General features: G+C 35.1%; 1 protein-coding gene across 3 annotated transcripts in view; it reads left to right on the top strand.

Moving 5' to 3' along the window:
• Positions 1-18,823, top strand: part of LOC119788825 (neprilysin-like) — a 60,562-nt gene that overhangs the window by 35,198 nt on the left and 6,541 nt on the right. For all 3 annotated transcript variants that reach the window (XM_038293477.1, XM_038293479.1, XM_038293478.1), the window contains exons 5-13: positions 5,904-5,984; positions 6,292-6,387; positions 6,485-6,603; positions 6,915-6,983; positions 7,233-7,367; positions 13,103-13,204; positions 13,299-13,435; positions 13,608-13,701; positions 15,739-15,867. In XM_038293477.1, coding sequence (XP_038149405.1) covers positions 5,904-5,984; positions 6,292-6,387; positions 6,485-6,603; positions 6,915-6,983; positions 7,233-7,367; positions 13,103-13,204; positions 13,299-13,435; positions 13,608-13,701; positions 15,739-15,867 — 962 coding nt within the window. The remainder of the gene's footprint in view (positions 1-5,903; positions 5,985-6,291; positions 6,388-6,484; positions 6,604-6,914; positions 6,984-7,232; positions 7,368-13,102; positions 13,205-13,298; positions 13,436-13,607; positions 13,702-15,738; positions 15,868-18,823) is intronic.

Genomic DNA, 18,823 nt, shown 5'->3' on the forward strand with positions numbered 1-18,823 from the left:
TGTTTAAATTCCATCAAAAGGCACCAAAATGCTAGCAAGTAGTGATAATATGGCAATATCTATTTTAAATTCCAAAGAAGGGGAAAAAGAAAGAATATATGCAAGGTAAACCTGTGATAAGATCTAGCAGCTGAATCTTTTGTTTTCTCTGACACCATTTAGCCTGTCTTGGATGACCTGTTATTAACTGCGGCCTAGACAGGTGGAAAAAAAAAACTTGTGTTGTGTTTTCCAGTGTATAAAGTGATTATGGGGATGAACAGATTTAGGTTCCAAATAATACTTTTAATTTATATCCTGATATTCAGTCCACACATAGAAGCTATAATAATTAACAGTGAAGCAATGTCTGATTTTAATAATTAATTTAATTAATTAATTAATTAAAGTTAACAACCTTTAAGGTTGAAAATTAAATTTTTAAGTATGCTAAAATAACACTACTTTGAATGCTTCTCCAAGATAGGTTTGAGCAGAGGTGTCAAAAGTATTTGTATTTATTACTCAAGTAGAAGTATAAATCCTACTTTTTAAAAACACATTTGTAGAAGTTAGAGTATCAACTTAATATTTTTACTGAAGTAAACGTGTGAAAGTACCATTTTTAAAAATACCTAAAGTATACAAGTAAAAGTAATGCAGGAAAAAATGTTAAGGACAGATGTTTTCTTGCACTACCCTATTAAAGGAAGATTTTACTACAATTCTGGATGATAACTTCCTGTTCAATTTTCTTACTTTTTTTAACTAAGGTCAAATCAAACTTTGCATCATCTTAAAAAATGATCTATTTTTCGTATGTGGTGAACAACAAGTTGGTGCAACACTGAGTCCAAGCACAAAGAGACTAGTTGTCTGGATAAAACAAAGTACTTTGATGTTTTTTGTTTTGTTTTTTTTAAATACCAACAAGCCATAAGGAAAATCAGCTGAGATGAGACATAACTAATGAGTCTATTTTTAAAATGTAAGTAGTAGAAAGTAGAGATAATTGCAAAAACAATGTAAGGAGTAGAAGTCAAAAGTTGTTGAAAAAATAATTACTCCAGTAAAGTGTAGATAGGCAAAATTTATTCCTAAGTAACGTAACAAAGTATTTGTTCTTTGTTACTTGACGCGTCTGGGTTTGTGAGGGTTGCAAGGCTTCTGTAATGTCTTGAAGCTAAAGCTTAGATGTCCCTTGATTTAAATAATTTCAGATAGTTTCTTATGTCTGCCTGCTTTTTTCAAGTGTGGGATAGCATATGTACTCTGTTTTAATACAATTTGATAAAGTGGTTTGTAACATATTTGAGTACAGTAAAAGCAGGCATAGGGTTGTTCTCCTGTTTGGGAGATTAAGCTAATTATCTTGAAATTTGACCAGAGTTTCAGCTGCCTTCTGTGCAACTCATTCTCCCCAATCTTGAGTGGAAGATTCTGAGGAAAGCTTGCAGTTTTTTTTACTTCAAACATCTTTGTGATGTGAAGGCTTAAATTACATTGACTGCATTGAAAAGACAGATTTCCTGGACTAAAAACAAAAAAAAAGTTTTGTTTTGCTACATTTTGGCCATTTATAAAAGATTTTTTTCCATATTTGTTGATGTTCTAAAGTACTAATTGAAGTTTTTTTTGTAATGTTTGTAAGGTTATTGGGCAGTAATGTAATCTGACAATTGCAGAATATGAGTCTTAGATATTAGCTATGCGAAATATAAGCCAAAGACTTTTTAGAGGAGTATCTGGGAATATTAGACAGCAGACAGAGCTGTATTGTCAGGGACTATGAACCTGACTAACTAAAATGCACCTCATATAAGAAGTATTCATGGTTTTAATTGGCTTAATAAAGACTCTCTACAGCCATTTTTAAACACTGACTATGCCTAGTATTAAAGCTACAGTGTGTAATAATTACAGGGATATACAGTCAGAAATGTAATATATTATACATAACTATGTTATTTATCACCATCTACGAGCTCAGCCTCTTAACCTTAATATTTGCGTTGCCTTAGAATTCGTTATTTATAATTACATAGGAGCAGGTCTCGCAGTCATGGAGGCAGACATCTTTACGCTACGGCAGCGCAGAGCCAACAAACTAGCGATTGCGAGATTGCCCATTACGGGTATATTTATTATCTTAAGTCTACATGAAATCTATACCCTACACAGACTAATGAAATACTATCTGTAAAATTATCTATGTAAACAAACCTCATCACTTGAGAAGGTAGGTGATGCGGACGTCGTGGAAGACATTTTGTCCCGTAACGCTTGCCGTACTGTTGGGGGGGAGAAGCGGTGGGGGGGAGATGTTCATGTTGCTGTGGTCTGCAGTCTGGACGTTAGATGTCGCTGAAAATTACACACTGTAGCTTTAACCACTTTTGTTTGGTGATTGTATTTAAAACTTGTGGATTGATTCTTCCTTTTGGAGCATGATTTCTAAATCTCAAAGTTCAGATAGCCTTTAACTGTACTGGTGACATTAAAACCTTATGAGTTGGAGATTAAACATACTGTATACTGTGGTGTGCTGCTGAAATTTATGATATAACAAAGAAGCTGAAAATATCCTCTTAAATAATGTAAACCTGTAATTTATTCATGATCATCAATTATTTTACTTTAGAGAGGCAAAATATTATTTTGCAAATCAATGAAATTATTCTAAGATTCCCACAAATCTTTTGATTGATCAGTTCATTATTCATTAGCAACAAGTAAAATGATCTTTTTACAGAATCTGAGCCAGGTGAAGATAAAGCAATGCCACCTGACGAGTTCTGAATATATTATATTTACAAAAAACAGATTTTCGTCTTTAATATAAAATGAATACAGTTTCTTAATACAGTTTGTTTAACTGCTCTGTTTTCTTAGAAAATGGCAAGTTTTGGTTTCTGTATATTCCAGTTTAAAATTATTTAAATATGGAATTGGTTGAGAAAATGATTATGTACAACTAATTTGATTTTTTTTTGGCTTAAGAGATCGCAACTCCTTATAGGGAAAGGTTATTCTGAGAAAGACCGACTATGTAACTAAACATGGGCAAAGTCTATTGGTCTTTGCCTTCAACTGAGCTAGTTTCATTTTTGTTGTCTGCTAGAAATACAAGCCTGAGACAGATCCAACTGGCATCTTCATGCCCACAACAGGTGCTCAGGAAGCAATAAAGCAAGGCACTAAAATCAACAACTGGTGCTTGCACTTGTTTTCAAATGGCCTTTGACTGTCACGCCTGTGGAGCTGTGACTCTTGTTTCACCTAAACTCTCCACTGTTAAATGATTTGTTTTTTTATGACCTTGTTTTTTTTGTTCCTATGACCTGGATGACTGAGAATTTGCACTAGTAAATTAGTACTGTTATTTAATTGTACTGTGGCCAAGATCTGCAACCCAGTTGCAAATGCATGAGTATACAGTGAGTGCAAAATGTACTACAACCACAACAATGTAACAAGCTAACACAAATATTAGATGGGTTAAAAAGAAATAGCTAACACTCAAACTCTTAGTTAAGACATAAACAGGATTTTATGAGGTGTTAAGTGTTTAAAAATGATTCAAAGGAAAATTATTTTCTTTCTTTCCTCTACATGTCTTTTGTCAGGCATCTTATTTATATTTTTGCAGTGGATCTGGGCCATATACATTGATTGGGAATAATAAAATAATAGTCTAGTCCCATGTGAATTTTTTTTTTATATATATACCTGCTGCCTTTTTCCTTTGCATATGTTTTCTCATGCTTGCCTCATTTATGTATTTGAGTGGATTTTGTGTTTGCATCTTTTTTAACTTTGTTGCTCTCCTTTATCGATGATTGCTACATTTTCCTTTGCTTGTGTTTTGCCTGTTTGTGTGCAGAGTTTTTGCTGGTCTAATTCTTGAGATTACAATCCTTATTTTTGTTTTGGTTTTAGTTGAACAGTTTTTTTTTTGCATTTATGTATTTTCAGTGTGTTTGCAACCCTTAGCCACAGTACATTTGAAGCAGACTCCACTTTGTACCATGTGCATCAGTCAAGTCCAGCACAGATTTACTAATTTAAAGGGACTTGTCAAATGGTTCATGCCATTTGATCTTTTTAATTTATTTTATCACATTACCTCCAACAGTGTCTTTTATTTGAAATGTATGTGACTAATAAGTACAGACTCAGAGTAGCTCATATTTCTAAAGTTAAAATAAAACGCATTGTTGTTTCTACCGTCTAAAAAGTACAGCCACGCTGAGTGCTTTCTGTTTTGAAGCTACCCTTTTTTCTACAGCCACTGTATTGCATGTTCAGACCAAACACATTCTGGGCAATCAAGTCACTCACACTGGATCAAACGCTGGTCGAGATACTTTGGCGCTTGATGCTCAGGTTGTTGAGCTGTTCTTTTCTGTTTGTGCAATCAAGAGAGTTTCTTGGATTTATTTGCTTTGACGAGATGGAAAAAAAATTAAATATTTGAACAAGTTTTTGAGTGAGAAAGTCCACCTCGATATGTTGTCTTCTCAGGCAGGATTCATTAGACCCCCTGCATACCGGTGGCGACAGTGCTGTGAGTCACAGCTCTCTGAAGCCTGCTAAGCTCTCAGGGATTTCTGCTGTATGGAGCAGCTGCAAGTGAATCCTAACTTTCTTTAGATTTGTGGTAAAAAGTACCAGCATATAAAATTAATGTTTTCACAAACAGCTTTTAACATTTCTAGTTAATGTACAGTAGGTTTATATAAACAGTTTACCAGTTTTCAGCAAAAAAAAGGTTTTACTGGAGGTGGAGGGGAGCTCGCTCTCGTTCCTTTGTACATAAAAATCCATTCTCAGATATGTGCTGCTGATTATGTGAGCCGACTTTTGAAGCCAGTATCACTATTTCTTTCCGCAATTACATGATGAAATTTACAAAATAGAAAAAATCTTTCACAAGACTAATTTTAAACAAGTTAAAGTAACATAATGAAAATATATAAGATCTATATGTACTTTTTCAGTGCATGGTACATGGTGCATTTTCTTTTTAGTTGAATGACATGTCAACGCTGACATCAGTATTAAATCTCACACAAACATTAATTCAGTAGAGGCCTTTGATAGCATTCTGAAGGCAGAAAGCCGATCCTTCTCTGCGAGCAGTTGGTAGCTTATTTCACCCTTTTGGATTCAGAGATAAAAACAGATTCAGAATGCTTGGGGGATTAGCAGTAGCAGACCAGGTTTGTGAAGGGAATTGGCTGATGAAAGGAAGCAAAAAACCTGAGCTAAGTTACCTGGATGCAGTCCCAGCAGTCACTCTGAAGGGGCTTTTCTGGTGACAGAAATAGGTTCAGTATGTGTGAAAGTTTCTTCTCCACCAAAACCATAGCATTTTATAAGGTTTTAGAGTCTTCCAGGCAGAAACTACTGTCATATTCAAAGCGGAGTCCTGATTTTTGTTACTGGAAGGTGAGAATTAAAGCATTTTTTTTGGAGAAAAAAAGACTGTTTAAAAAATAGTGGGTTTGAATCTTCAAAGGAGCTTGCATCTGCAAACAACAGTTAAGTTTTCTTTTTGTTCAGCTGCCAAAGGCATATGGAAATTTAAAAAACAAAACGGGATCGAGAAGTTCAACTTTGAAGTTGTTTTTCCACTTCCTTTTAGGTACAGGAATCATGTGTTTCAGCTTGTCAATGACTGCAATCTGTTGCCAGGGTTATGCAGAGACTAAATTACTTCTCAGGGCTCTTAGTGACACAGGGACAAATCAGTAATGTAAGAACCATTACTTTATTTAAACTCTCACCCATTAAAAAAATCTTCTGCATCCTTCTTGTGGGTGTATGTTTTTTCCCCTCTCTCTTAGTCTAGTTGCACTGATGCCAGCCTTTGTTGGGATTTTTTGTTTCTTTACATGTGCCTGTGTTGTGTTTATTTGCAGGTGTCCTTGAAAAGACGGTGGAGGGGGAGGCTGCTGCTCTCACCAAGGCTAAGACACTTTACAAGTCCTGCACAAATGAGAGTGAGTCAGCAGACACGAGACGTTAACAGACCATTCCGTTTTGATTTTATACAGTCTTTTTATGCTGCTGTTGAAGGTTGTCTGTCTACTTTAGTTTGTTGTATTCTAAAATTATTATTTAGCATATTCATTACTAAGAGAGAAATAAAAGATTATCTTAAGATGTAATTTAATTTAGAAGGAAATAGTCTTTAACTCGGTAACTATTAAATAAGCATGTTCTGATATATTTTTACAGTTCATTTGAAATTTGCCAGCAAACTAATTCTTGCTTTCTCTTTGGTTGTTAAACTATACTGTATTGAAGGTTTAATTGAGCAGAGAGGGGGAACTCCTTTGCTCGAAATGCTGCCAGATGTCTCTGAGTGGCCCATTGCTGTGGACAACTGGGAGGATGACTATGGTACAGCATTTTTTCCCCCTACATACCATCAAACTATAAATCACTTATGACATTTCTTCCCTCCTGCATCCTCCTTCCTCCAATCTTATTTCTTCAGGGAAAACCTGGAGGTTAGAGGATGTCATTGCCAGGTTAAATGAAAAATATGGAACTCAACTCTTGGTTAACTTTTTCGTTGGCACAGACGACAGAGACTCCACTTCATATATCATTCATGTACGTATTAAATTTGGGGCCGTAAAATTACCTCCGGTACATCTAAGTGAATAAAGAATATAGTCAGGGTTGATTTATTTCAGGTTTTTAATTCAAAAGTGTGATTTGTGTCACTTTTTTTTATTGAGTGAGTTTTGCTATTTTTGGACAAAAACAAAACACTGTACAGTATAGGCATTTCAGACAGACAGACGAACAGACAGGTAGAGTCAAAGGTATACAAATGCATTTTCCTTGTGGGTACCTGTCTGTATCTTAACATGGCAGCTTGAATATTTTATTGACATGTTTTCTCTCTTTTTTTTTCTTAGTTTGATCAGCAAACAAGTCTTGGTCTCTTGTCCCGTGATTACTATGCATGTGAAGGTCCTTATGCAGAGGTGTGTTGAAATGGTTTGCACTTAACTGTGCAAAACACACAAAAACCTTTTTTTTTTATGTTGATTCTACCAGTACATTACCAGTGTATTCTGTTAAAACAATGCTTAACATGGAGTATGGGTATTTTACAAACTGTCAGTGATATGTCACTTTATTTGCATATGCTGTAGTAAGAAATTTGGCATGTAATTATTGAAAAAAAATTAAAACATGCCCTTCAGCTGTGACATAATGAATATATTTTGCAGGCATGTCGGGCTTATGAGCAGTTCATGATTGACCTGGCTAAGCTGATCCGCTCTGACCGGGGACTAACAATCAATGAAACCCGCATAAGAGAAGAAGTGACGCGAGTGGTGGACTTGGAGAGAGATATTGCCAATGTGAGCATATCTTTTTTTCTGTTAGAGACCATTTTGCTTTGCTAAATTAAAGCACAACATCACTTTTTAAAATGAGTCCGACCTACATGTTAACCATCTGCAGATCAAACTCTAAAATATTTACACTGGTCTAGCAAAAACCCAACAATTATCAAGCAGCTTGTCTCTTTGCATGAGCGATAGACAGCCTCAGATCTTACAGTGGTTCTGTCTCGAAGACACCCTAAAAGGAAACCAATGTTGTTATTTCCTGGTACTGGCTTTTTAGATATCTGTATGCTGCTCATAACTGGACTTAGAAATCCTTTAAAAATCATTGCTACTGCTTTTTCATCAAAATGATCATTAAAAAATGCATCCACAGGACATTTAGAGTGGTGCAGAATATAAGTATAAACATTTAATGAAAAAACGGATCTGGTATGAAAATAATTCTTTTATAAATTCTAGCAGATCCAAATATATATAAATATTTACTTCTGGTCATGATACCATTGTCGACACAAAAGGATTCTGCACCAATAGTACAGTAATAGCAGGTTGAAATCAATGCTTCGGCATTGCCAGGTCATAGTAGGTCCATGAGTGCAGTACCTGTTTCTTTGCAGCAATGCATTTTCTCAGATTAAAGTGGATAAAAAAAGAAGCAAAACCAGAGCCTCCTCTCCATGCTTTGTTTTATTTCACATTATTTAATTATTTAACAATAAAGAAAATACCAGAAGGGAAGGTAGAGGAACTGTATAAAATTTTTTTAAAAAGTGATGTTTTTTTATTACAGAAGAAAAAATTGGAGACATCATCAGAAGATGTAAAATAAAGACTTCCACAGATTGAAATGATATTAATATGGTCTTTATTGATAAGATTATAGCTGAGATTTCCAAACCTCTGGTGCCTCTATACCAGGGGTCCCCAACGTGGTACCCGTAAGCACCAAGGGGCCCTCAAGAACCAGATGGGGCGCCCTCAGAGTCTTCTGAAAATAGAATAACTCGCCAGTGCTCTTGTTTTTTAATCTTTTATAGCGCATTTCAAAATGTCAATCCTAAAATAAAATTAGATACAGAAACAATAAAAATATGTTTATAATTTACAAAGTTTAGGTGAACGCTGACCCTTGCAGTTCATTGGTTAGGATTGGTAGCCCTTCCTATGACTCGGCACGCTGGAAGTGGCCCTCAGCCTTAAACAGGTTTGTGACCCCTGCACTCTACTCTGTCATTTTACACTGAGACATTTTTTAATCAAGCAGAAATTTCCCATTTCTTCTTAGTTCTCAAAAATAAGGGTAACACAGTTTATTGACACATAACAAACTTATTGAAAGACTCAATATATATTAGGAGAGAGGCAGTATGGTTTCAGAGCCAAGAGATCAAAAGTTATTGCATTAATTATTTTAACTCATACAATATACTATATTGACCAAAAAACATTAATAGGATTTAAAATGCATTTCACACAATGAGACATCATATACAGTTTTCTATATTAGAGTAGTTTTACAACTGGCTCTTGACAGGATAAAAACTATAGAAGAAATGGACAGCAGTGCATATGGGTAACTATAAATTACATTGTTTGGATATAGCCTGAGAGGTTCTTCAACGGTCAAAGTTGGGTCTTTAACCATTTATTCTGTATATAAATTATATGTACGTGGTTTAAAACAAAATGAGTGATGTTTTATTTCCTCATTACACAAAAAATGTATCCTTGGGATAGGAATTTAAAAGAATTTGGAGCTGACTACCCAATAAATACAGGAATTACTGAGGGTGTCTAATCAGACCTGAAAATAATAGAGATCCTGACCCCTTGTTTCATATATATATATTTTTTAAATAGAAAGAAATTATCAGTAACTGCAAATAAAATTGAGGTAAATATGTATTATGTTGAGTCACAGAACTATACATATTGTGTAAAACATATGAGTAAATAATGTAGCAATGGAAAGAGTTCTTGGAAGGTACTTTTCAAATCAAAAATCACCCAACCTGCTGTATTATTCTGTTAGTGCCCCATATCTCCACTACCATGTAAAAGTAAAAGCAATATATTTAAAACAGCAGGTGGAACAATATAGAAACCACCAAAATGAGAGATAAGAATGGTATACAATGCTGACTGTCATGACCATATGATTATAAAAAATAAGTCAAATTCCCCAATGGTTATTTGACCTGGTATAGATAACATAAAAAATAAATAAAAATAAATACATAAATAAAAAGATGCACAAATACAGTATTATATAAAGTAAGATACAACCTGCTGCCAATTGATAGAGAAAGAGGCTATAATCTCAGAAGAAACAATGACATTAAGATTTTTATGGTTGGAACCACCAGGAAAACTTTTTGTATTTTTTTTTTTCTGAGGGAAACTTTGAGAAAGTCTCAGTGCAGAATACAGGGAAGATGTACGGGAATTACAAAATTAAACATCAACCTGTAAAAAAAGGCTTCGAAGAAATTCCACTGAAACAGCAATTTAGATAGGAGGGTTGGACTTCTTACGTTGTATATGTCATATAATGATTACAATGTTAAGTTGTGGTGAGTAAGCATCTTTGTGTACACACTTAAGTATGGATAAAAAAAAATGATCCAATGCGAAACAGAATTAATAATTTTTTTCTTCAGTATAAAGACAACACTGATAATGTAAGCATAATTATAATGTTTAAAGGCTATCAAATCATCCTTCAACAAAAAGACACAAGGACGGATTTTAATTTGGAGGACCTGGGGTACAGGATTTATTTTGCACTTCTTCCTAACCCATTTAAAATATAGCATGAATCTGTTTTGCTTTAAATAATTTTACTTGATTATACATATTGTTGTGTTTGGTTTTTCGTCTTCTTTTTTCCAATTATGTTAAAAAAAAAGAGGTACAACAACAAGTAAAGACAAATTAATGAAATGGTCTACAAGATTAAATACAAAAAAGGGAATGTATAACAAGGTATGCAAAATAAAATATCTGCATTAAAAATGGTGTCAGTCGGTGTTAGTAATTTATTCTAACATAACTCTATTTATCCAATAAGTCAAATGATGTTTGAAAGTACAATTAACACTCTTAAAGTTTCTACCATTTTATACATTCTTCGCTGTTTTAATTCAACTAATTAAGCATTACCTTGAAATTATACCATTACATAAAGAAGATTCACTCTCATAGGAAATAGTTTGGCTTATTGGCAGATAACCAAGAAAGATGCCTGGCATAATAGTAGAGGAACATAAAAAGAAAAAGTAAAGCAAAGCTTGACAGCTTCGCTTCTGTTTTCAGTACAGAACATGGCTTACTTACAAATAGCTAGCGCCCCTGCTGTTACTAGCTCCAGGGGAAAAGAGATTTGCTATGGCTGCCATGTAATACAAGACATGCTCCTTTTATATTATAGTTTAAGAAATGCAGATTTAGACACAGGTTAAGGTGTTTTCTACCTTCAGGAATCCACACATTGTAAAAGATTTATGTGACATAGAAAAAAAGAAACATGCTAGGCTTCAAAAAAAGGGTTATGTCACTGGCATACCCTTACAATGCATCTTGTAAAGCACACCTTGCAATATACCAAGTATTTTACAAAGCCTTTATTGAATGTTAAGGAAATAAAGAGGGCCAAAGACAGATCTGGTGCAAAAAGAGTCTTTCTAGTGCTTCCACAGGACCAGTGGGGGACCCAAGTGATGTTTTGTGTTTTGTATCTGTTTACAATTGAAGTTAACCTTTAAATATATTTTTTTAATTCAAGGTTGAGCTCTCTGAACCATCGACTACCGTAATATTTTCATTTTGCTGTTAAGCCCTAAACCTGCTGGCAGCTAATATTGTTTCATCTTCTGTACCATAACACTTTGAGTCCTTTGGGAAATTTTGAAATAGCACCCATTTTAGTGGCAGTGCAGACTTTAGCTTTTGGCTTTCTTGTAACCTGACTTTACACAGCACTTCGCCCTTGTCTTTGTAAGTTCTACATATGTTTTTTTAATCTAACTGTAATTTAGATTTCGCGCTTTATTTAATGGGCAGCAAAATCTCATCTTATTTTTTTTTTTAAACTTTATTGTGAAACTGACATTATCCTGTAAGCAGGATTGTCTGACTATCTTCGCCAAATTAATTCTTAATTATAGTAAACAGTTATGACATTCTGTACAGTTACCTGACCACAATAAATGTAAGGCAACATTTCAGAAAGGAGTACATCCATTTAATGTCTTTGTCATTACTTTTCAACTATTATTTATGAACTTCTTTTAGCCCATTGTTGCTTATTGCTACAAGCACAATATTTCTGTAGAATGATTCACAATTTCAATCTTCTCGATTTCTCCAAGAACCATAATTCTTCTTTTTATTGCTTTGGATATTTGCAGTTTCAGGGAGCGTAGTCAAGGGAGTGAGACTGATAGATGGTGTGACTTTCACATTTTTAACTCTTCCCATGCAGAGGCTGCATGGACAAGCTAGCTATAGGAAACTGTATCCATATGTTCTTTAAACTGAAGCATTTATTGATGATTTTGTGGCACCCGTCCTAATTAGAGTTAGGATATGCAAACATATCAAAGATCACATTCCTGATACAGAGATTTCTTAAGAGACAATCAGTGGTTGGTTTGATAAGTGGTAAGTATTTAAATGTGCATACCCTCTTATGTTTTCGGATATTTTAGATTACTCTAATAATAAAGGCTTCCAGCGAAAGTTTTTACTTTAGGATATAAAAATTTATCAGTCCTAGGATTGTATAGATTGGTCAAAACAGGATTTATGTGTCATAAATACACATTATTTAGTAGAGATTTGGTATATTAAACAGAAATACCAAATGGCTACACATAAAAGTTAAAATAATATTTTGTCAATGTCTGTCCCATTATTTAGTTATTGTTAAGTACATCTATCATCTCTGCGACATGGTTTACCAACAGTTCAATTAATTAATATGTTAAAATTATTATTGTTTGTGTTTGCAGTTGTTTTTCAGCAGTTTGTTAGAGTTTTGGCTGTCAGCCAGCACTTTGGGGAAAACTAAAGTCTCAGCAGTTATTTCCAAAATCTTTTCACTTAATTTTATACATGCTATTTTTTATATACATCAGCAGTACAATTGCTGCTAAACTGTGGAACAATTGAATGTCTTAAGAGAGGGATGTGGGTACATATATCAGTATCTTGAAGTCAATAAGGGTTATATTAAGCTATTTTGGGGCCTCATTATATTGAGCTACAGGGTATTGCCTTAAACTTAATGGGCTCAGAAAATCAAGGTGTGGTTCTCTTTCGACCTTTACATAATTCATGTGAGCAGCATATCAGTAAAGTAAAATACCACATCCAGGAAGACGTCATGTACAAAATGTCTTTCTACATGTACGAATAATTTGTTTCGAAGGAATCTTGTTGAGCAGTTGACACCAATAATTTCCTTGTAAATCAACAGGTTTGTACCTGTTTTTGGCATTTCAGGCTGCTTGTGCCTCCGATGAGCACTGCTTCCTCCCCACTCTGCTGGTTGCTATTACGAGGCAGTTAAACAATTCAAGCTTTGACATTTACAGACCTGAAGCCTCCTGGGCTGTTAAACATACTTGATGCTGCTGGGGGTGTATTGAAACTGTAGTCACGTTAGGAAACTACAGAATTTAGTTGTTTTTTTTAATTCTATCCTGTCCCCTTAGCTTTTTTTTTTTTCTTTTTGTTCCCAGGCCACTGACACACCAGAGGATCGGAACAACCCTGTATTACTTTATAACAAGATGGAATTGGGGGAGCTGAACAGCAACTTCACACTTGAGATTGAATCACAGGTAAAACTAAAATATTTGTTAGAATTTCTATTATTTCAACTTTTTATTACATATCCTTGTAACTTTTCTGTATGTGTTTTGACTCAACCTGAAGGTATTCAATTGGAGTTACTTCACTGCTAAGATAATGGATACAGTCAATATCAGCATTCCAGAGTCAGAGAAAATCATCAACTATTCCCCCAACTATTACAGAAGACTCAACTTTGTATTAGCCAAATACACCAAAAGGTGGGGTTTTAAAAAATAAGGATTAGCTATTGTTTTTTTTCCAGAGGTATTACTTACTGTGTGTGTTTGTATTGAGGTGGGAGTCCAGAGATGCAGTGTTTGACACACACTGTTATTTCATATTTGCATGCTCATGTCTGTTATCTTGACCTTGGGGTGTTTTCTGTTGAAGGGATCTGCAAAACTACATGGTGTGGCGGTTTGCTATGAACATGGTGGTGGGGCTGAGCCGATCTTACAGAGACACCAGAAAAGCTTTCCGCAAGGTATGTAGCCATAACCCTGGCATTTTAAGTAAGAAAGAAGTTTTGTTATGTATCTATATCAATATTAAAAAATGAAAATTAGAATGGGAGTCATTGTAGTTTAGGAAAATGACCTATAAATATGAGCAACAAAAGGGTATTTATTTTGTTGAAAATAACAGAATGCTGTAATGTCAGTTTTAACATAAGTCAGCCTTTTTATGTCAAACATATTTTTTTTAGACATTTGACTTTTTTATTAAGGTTGTATGAATAAAGCTCTTTGATGTTCTCTTATATTAAATCCTTTATTTAAGGTGGTGCAGTTTAATTGAAATGCTCATGATAGTTTAGCATTGTATCTAGTGTTGCATTGTTGCCATTTTTTGGCGCCGATAGCGATACTCAATACCATCTGTTTGAAAGTGATATGTGTGTGTGTGTGTATATGAAGAAATGCACACTACTTGGATGTAAAATAATTGCCATCATGGCTTTGTCAAGTTGCTGCCTACCTTTGTGAAGTAGGAGAAATACTAATACAAAGTGAATCCAGTAGAACTTTTTATTGCCTACCTGGAATGGGTGACAATAGTTGAATAAACTTTTGGCTCTCAAAATGGTATCAGTGCCCTATTTGTCGGTACTCGCTGATACCACCATTTTATGTGCAGTATCGGTATCGGTGCAACACTAATTATATCACTTTTACCTTTGTCAAAACCCATCAACAGCTTCTCATTGTAACATTTAGAACAGACTGTCTCTGTAGTTTCTCAGTTTTTTTATTGTAAATATGTTTTAATGACCATTAAAAAGTACTCCAACAGGGTTTTTATGTAGCAGACTACCACAAAATGGTCAGCTGTAAGAAAATGCTACTTGACCCTTAAAAGTTTTAACATACATTTAGCATTTAGACACTTTAAAATACCTTCAAATATATCCAGAGGTAATGGTAGTATTCATAAGCCATCTGATTATGTTTAACAATATTTAAATAAGCTGCAAAAAACAAACAAACAAACAAACAAACAAACAAACAAAAAAACATGTTAACTCTGTGGGTATTCCAAAAATCAATTGGCTTACGGGGAATAATCTATTCACTGGACTGCTATTAGTCATGAGCTCCACAAATCTGGATTTAGCAGGATTACTCATAAATGTCTGCTGTGGCCAGATGTTGAGAAACACTTCCAAAGAAACAACATGGATTGTCACAGTGGAAATGGTGAGATAGTGTCAGCATTGAGCTGTTAATGCTGGCATTGATCCTTCAGTAAGGAATGGGGGAAAGGCTTTGGGGGTTCAAAGTTAATTGAAAAATGAATTAGACTAAATACAAAACCTTTAAAGACCACAGTTTGGGGAGTTGACACAAATATTAGCTAATTATCACACTTGAGTGTGTGCTTGATTTCATGCTAGTGAGGCACACAAATAAATTCAAGTGTAAAGGGTGAGAAACACATCTGAAGGTGGCAGAACACTCATTCATTTTTTTAGACATGGGAATGCTGCCACAAAGATACTGCTACAGCTGCAGTGGAACAATTGGAACCAGGGGTTTGACAAAGACTACTTTCAACTCACTTAAACCATATTGCATTATGAGCAGGAAAGTTTGATTGCATGCTAAAGAACAATTCAATAATCATTTCTAACCACTTCAGTTATTCACTACTTTGTGTTTCTTTATAGTCACATATAATCATTTTGAAAGATATTAAAGCTTGGAGTTGAACAATGAAAAAAAGAGAGTTCAGTGGATATAATTATTTTAGGAACTAGTGGCTATTATTTGTATTATTTTTTGGAAGTATGCACAAAGGAATAGGGTTGAAGGAGAGGCATGGGGAAGGCCGGTCGGTAATCAAAGGCCCCCGTACATGGATCACGAGCTTAACCCCTGTAGCATATGAATATTCTTTAAGACACCATACTCACACTTTGACAAATTCTTCAGAGCTGTCACCCATAACCTAATCATTTCTTTCTTGTTTTACTTTCTTCTATTATTTACAATTGTTCTAAGTCTCATTACTTTCCCAATAGGCTCTGTCTGGTACAACATCAGAGGTGGCTGTGTGGCGACAGTGTGCGCTGTATGTCAACAACAACATGGACAATGCTGTGGGACGGCTCTATGTGCAGGAGGCTTTCTCTGAAAAGAGCAAAGAGTTGGTAAGTAGAGCCTGAATTGGACCTTCCATTATCAGATAAGAATAGCTCTTTCTTTTACAGTGACAATCTGAACTATTGTATTCATATATAAATTAGTTTTTTTAACAGACATCTGCAATTTTGTCACCCGTCTTGTGTCTGAATCAGTGCATTCTTGTTTCCTTACATCCTCATGAAAGCAGTTGAACAAGGTGTCCTTGTTATCATCCTGACACCACCTACACTGTAAATCTACACAGTGTGCCTTTGTATATGTGTGTGTGTGCATATACGAGCTTTATCACATCACTGTTTCATGTATGAGTGACACCATCGTAACTCTTGAGCGATTTAAATACCATAAAGGTGTTTGCCAACTCAAACAGATCCCATTTCCCCACCGTGTGTGGCTGTGTGTTTGAATTTGTGTGTTTGGTAAAGGGAGAATAAACACACAGCTACTTTGAACATCTAGCTACATATCGGCTTACCCATTTCTTTAAATACATGAGCCAGCATACAGCTAGTTAGTGAGTTGACAGAGCTGAAACATTTACGTTAATACAAATAAATATTTTATATGTCACAAAACTCCCAATAGCTTTATGTTTATCAGCAAAAGTTATGCACATTTTAAATTTTGTAGTACTTGGTGGAATGCTACTTTAAATTCTTATATGTAAAACACATTTAATTACTTTACAGACAGAGTAGATAAATCCATTTAAAAAGCAACTGATTATTTCCATAAGGGAAGTAATGAACATGTAGGACTCAGTAGTTTAAGGGTTTTGGGGGGTTATTTTGTTTATTTTTTTTTCCTCCATTCTCTAGCTGGAAGTAGTTGACTGGGCGTTCTAGCAGAGGAGAAAAGCTCAGAGGGATCTGCTATCTATCTTGTCATAGTTCCTACCCAAATCATCACTGGACCATCTGCTTGCAAATTCCCATTTACGTATCTAGTAATCAGCTGTTGAGGAACATTCACTCCACTCTTCTTCAGCTCTCATATACTGTGTCCATATGTCCGCCCTAAATACTATATAGAGCACTATATAGTTCCCTATATAGGGCACTAAATCATGGTTATGCCATTTTAAATGAGTGTCCGAATGTCTAGTGGATGAAAAGGTAATGGACTCGAAATTTCCCAAAATGCACCTTTAAAAGTAATGATCATCCATGCTCACTAGGTGAGCAGATATATCCCAGAATGCTTTGCGAGCAGAGCTCTCTTCAGAAAGCATTATGGGATTTGTTGTCATAGCAGCCCGCTGTTACCATAAGTTGTCGCTACCTGCCAGTGGCAACTAATAACAAAGATGGCTCAGGCACTGTGCGGGGAGGCAGAGTCACATGACCAAGCGGGAGCAAAAAGTAGTGATCATCTGTCCGAACAGTCAGTTAACTGAGTTCACTATAAAGTCCACTATATAGTCCCCGAATCTATAGTGATTAAGGGATTTAGTGGTTAGCATAGATTTTCAGGCACTGCCACAGTAAACTTAAGCTGACTTCAATGTTTATTTTGAAATTTAAACAAACTGTTTGCATCCACACAATCCACGTTCTACAGGATAGAATCTCCCAAAGGCTTTTCTAAAATCATCTGAGCGTGCTGGCTCACAGTTTGAGGCAAACCACAACTTTTTTAAGAGGTTGTGCAATGACTAATCGAGGGGTCTACTGATGTGACAAGACGTGGTTTTCTCTTGCTGTGGTCTCAGAGTAGGTCTGAGTTCATTTTCTTTGCATGCAGTGATGTATCCAACATTTTGGGAAATGGTTAGGGTTACACCAGAAAATTGCAGCACAACTTCCAGGAAAAAAAAAAAGTTATTGATGCTGGTTTTGTTGTGTCCTTATAACACCCACATACATTTGCAATGCGGGTTAAACAGGGATATAAACAATTAATCAATCAATTAACTTACATTTAAACTTTTTCTATTTTCTATTTGTTTATTTTGTCTATTTAGCTGTGAAATCATAAAATATATATATGCATGATTTTAAAAAAAGAGGGAAAAAGAATGGTGATGGTGGAATTTTTTTTTTTTTTCGGAAGCATACATAGCCTAATTAATATAGTCTATAAACCTAAAGCAATATGCATGGTATGGTTGTAACCTGTAAGATACGCCAGTCATTGGCCTAGACAGAGGCACCTTACAGTAGAACTGCAGTCAGTCCCTGGACTGGCATGGCTATCACTGCCCCTAAAAAGTTAGCGACAAATTTCTCACTGGGATCAGCTTCATAGTCATGGTAGGACACTTCTTTGATTTTACTTTGGAAAATCTTTTGGAACCTATTAAGATTTGGAACAAAACGTCACAAAACACTGCAAATGAATATCTGAAACCTTTCAAGTCAACTTTAATTCAATTTCATTAAATTTATTAATTAATTTGAAACAGCTGAAATTATTTTCAAAATCTGAAAAAAACTGCTTACAAATGGAGCCTGAAAATGAAATAAGCCTATATTAAATCTCATAATTTTACTCACCAAAAGAAAGACAGAAAAATGTTTGCGCTTCAAACTACTTTACCTAGTTTTGCATGCTACCGCTTATCCAGAGATAAAGACTTCTACATATTTGGGGACACAATGGTAAGCTTATACTGTAAAAGGTAATGTCTTCTGACTCTCGGCTTACCTGAAGCGTTAGTTCTTGCCTTCTTAAAAATTAAGTCCCTCAAATTGCGTTGTCTTTGCCGCTTGGCCGTGATGCTGTTCAGAACATCGTCACCTGCACCGCTGGTTGCGCCACTGAGGTCGAAAATAAAATCGCATTTGCCCTCTGGGCCACTGTAATTTGGTCAGGATACCTGTTAGTGCACGGCCTGTCAAATGTTGAAAGGGCAATATTATTGCCATTACAGTTAATATATAATAGAAATTTACACATTCAGTGATAAAATGTAACAGGTATGGGGGAATGGTCATTTAAGAAGGGGGATGATTTTTAAGA

Source organism: Cyprinodon tularosa, unplaced genomic scaffold (assembly GCF_016077235.1).
Source record: "Cyprinodon tularosa strain WSP-4 unplaced genomic scaffold, ASM1607723v1 ctg327, whole genome shotgun sequence".
Lineage (NCBI taxonomy): Eukaryota > Metazoa > Chordata > Actinopteri > Cyprinodontiformes > Cyprinodontidae > Cyprinodon > Cyprinodon tularosa.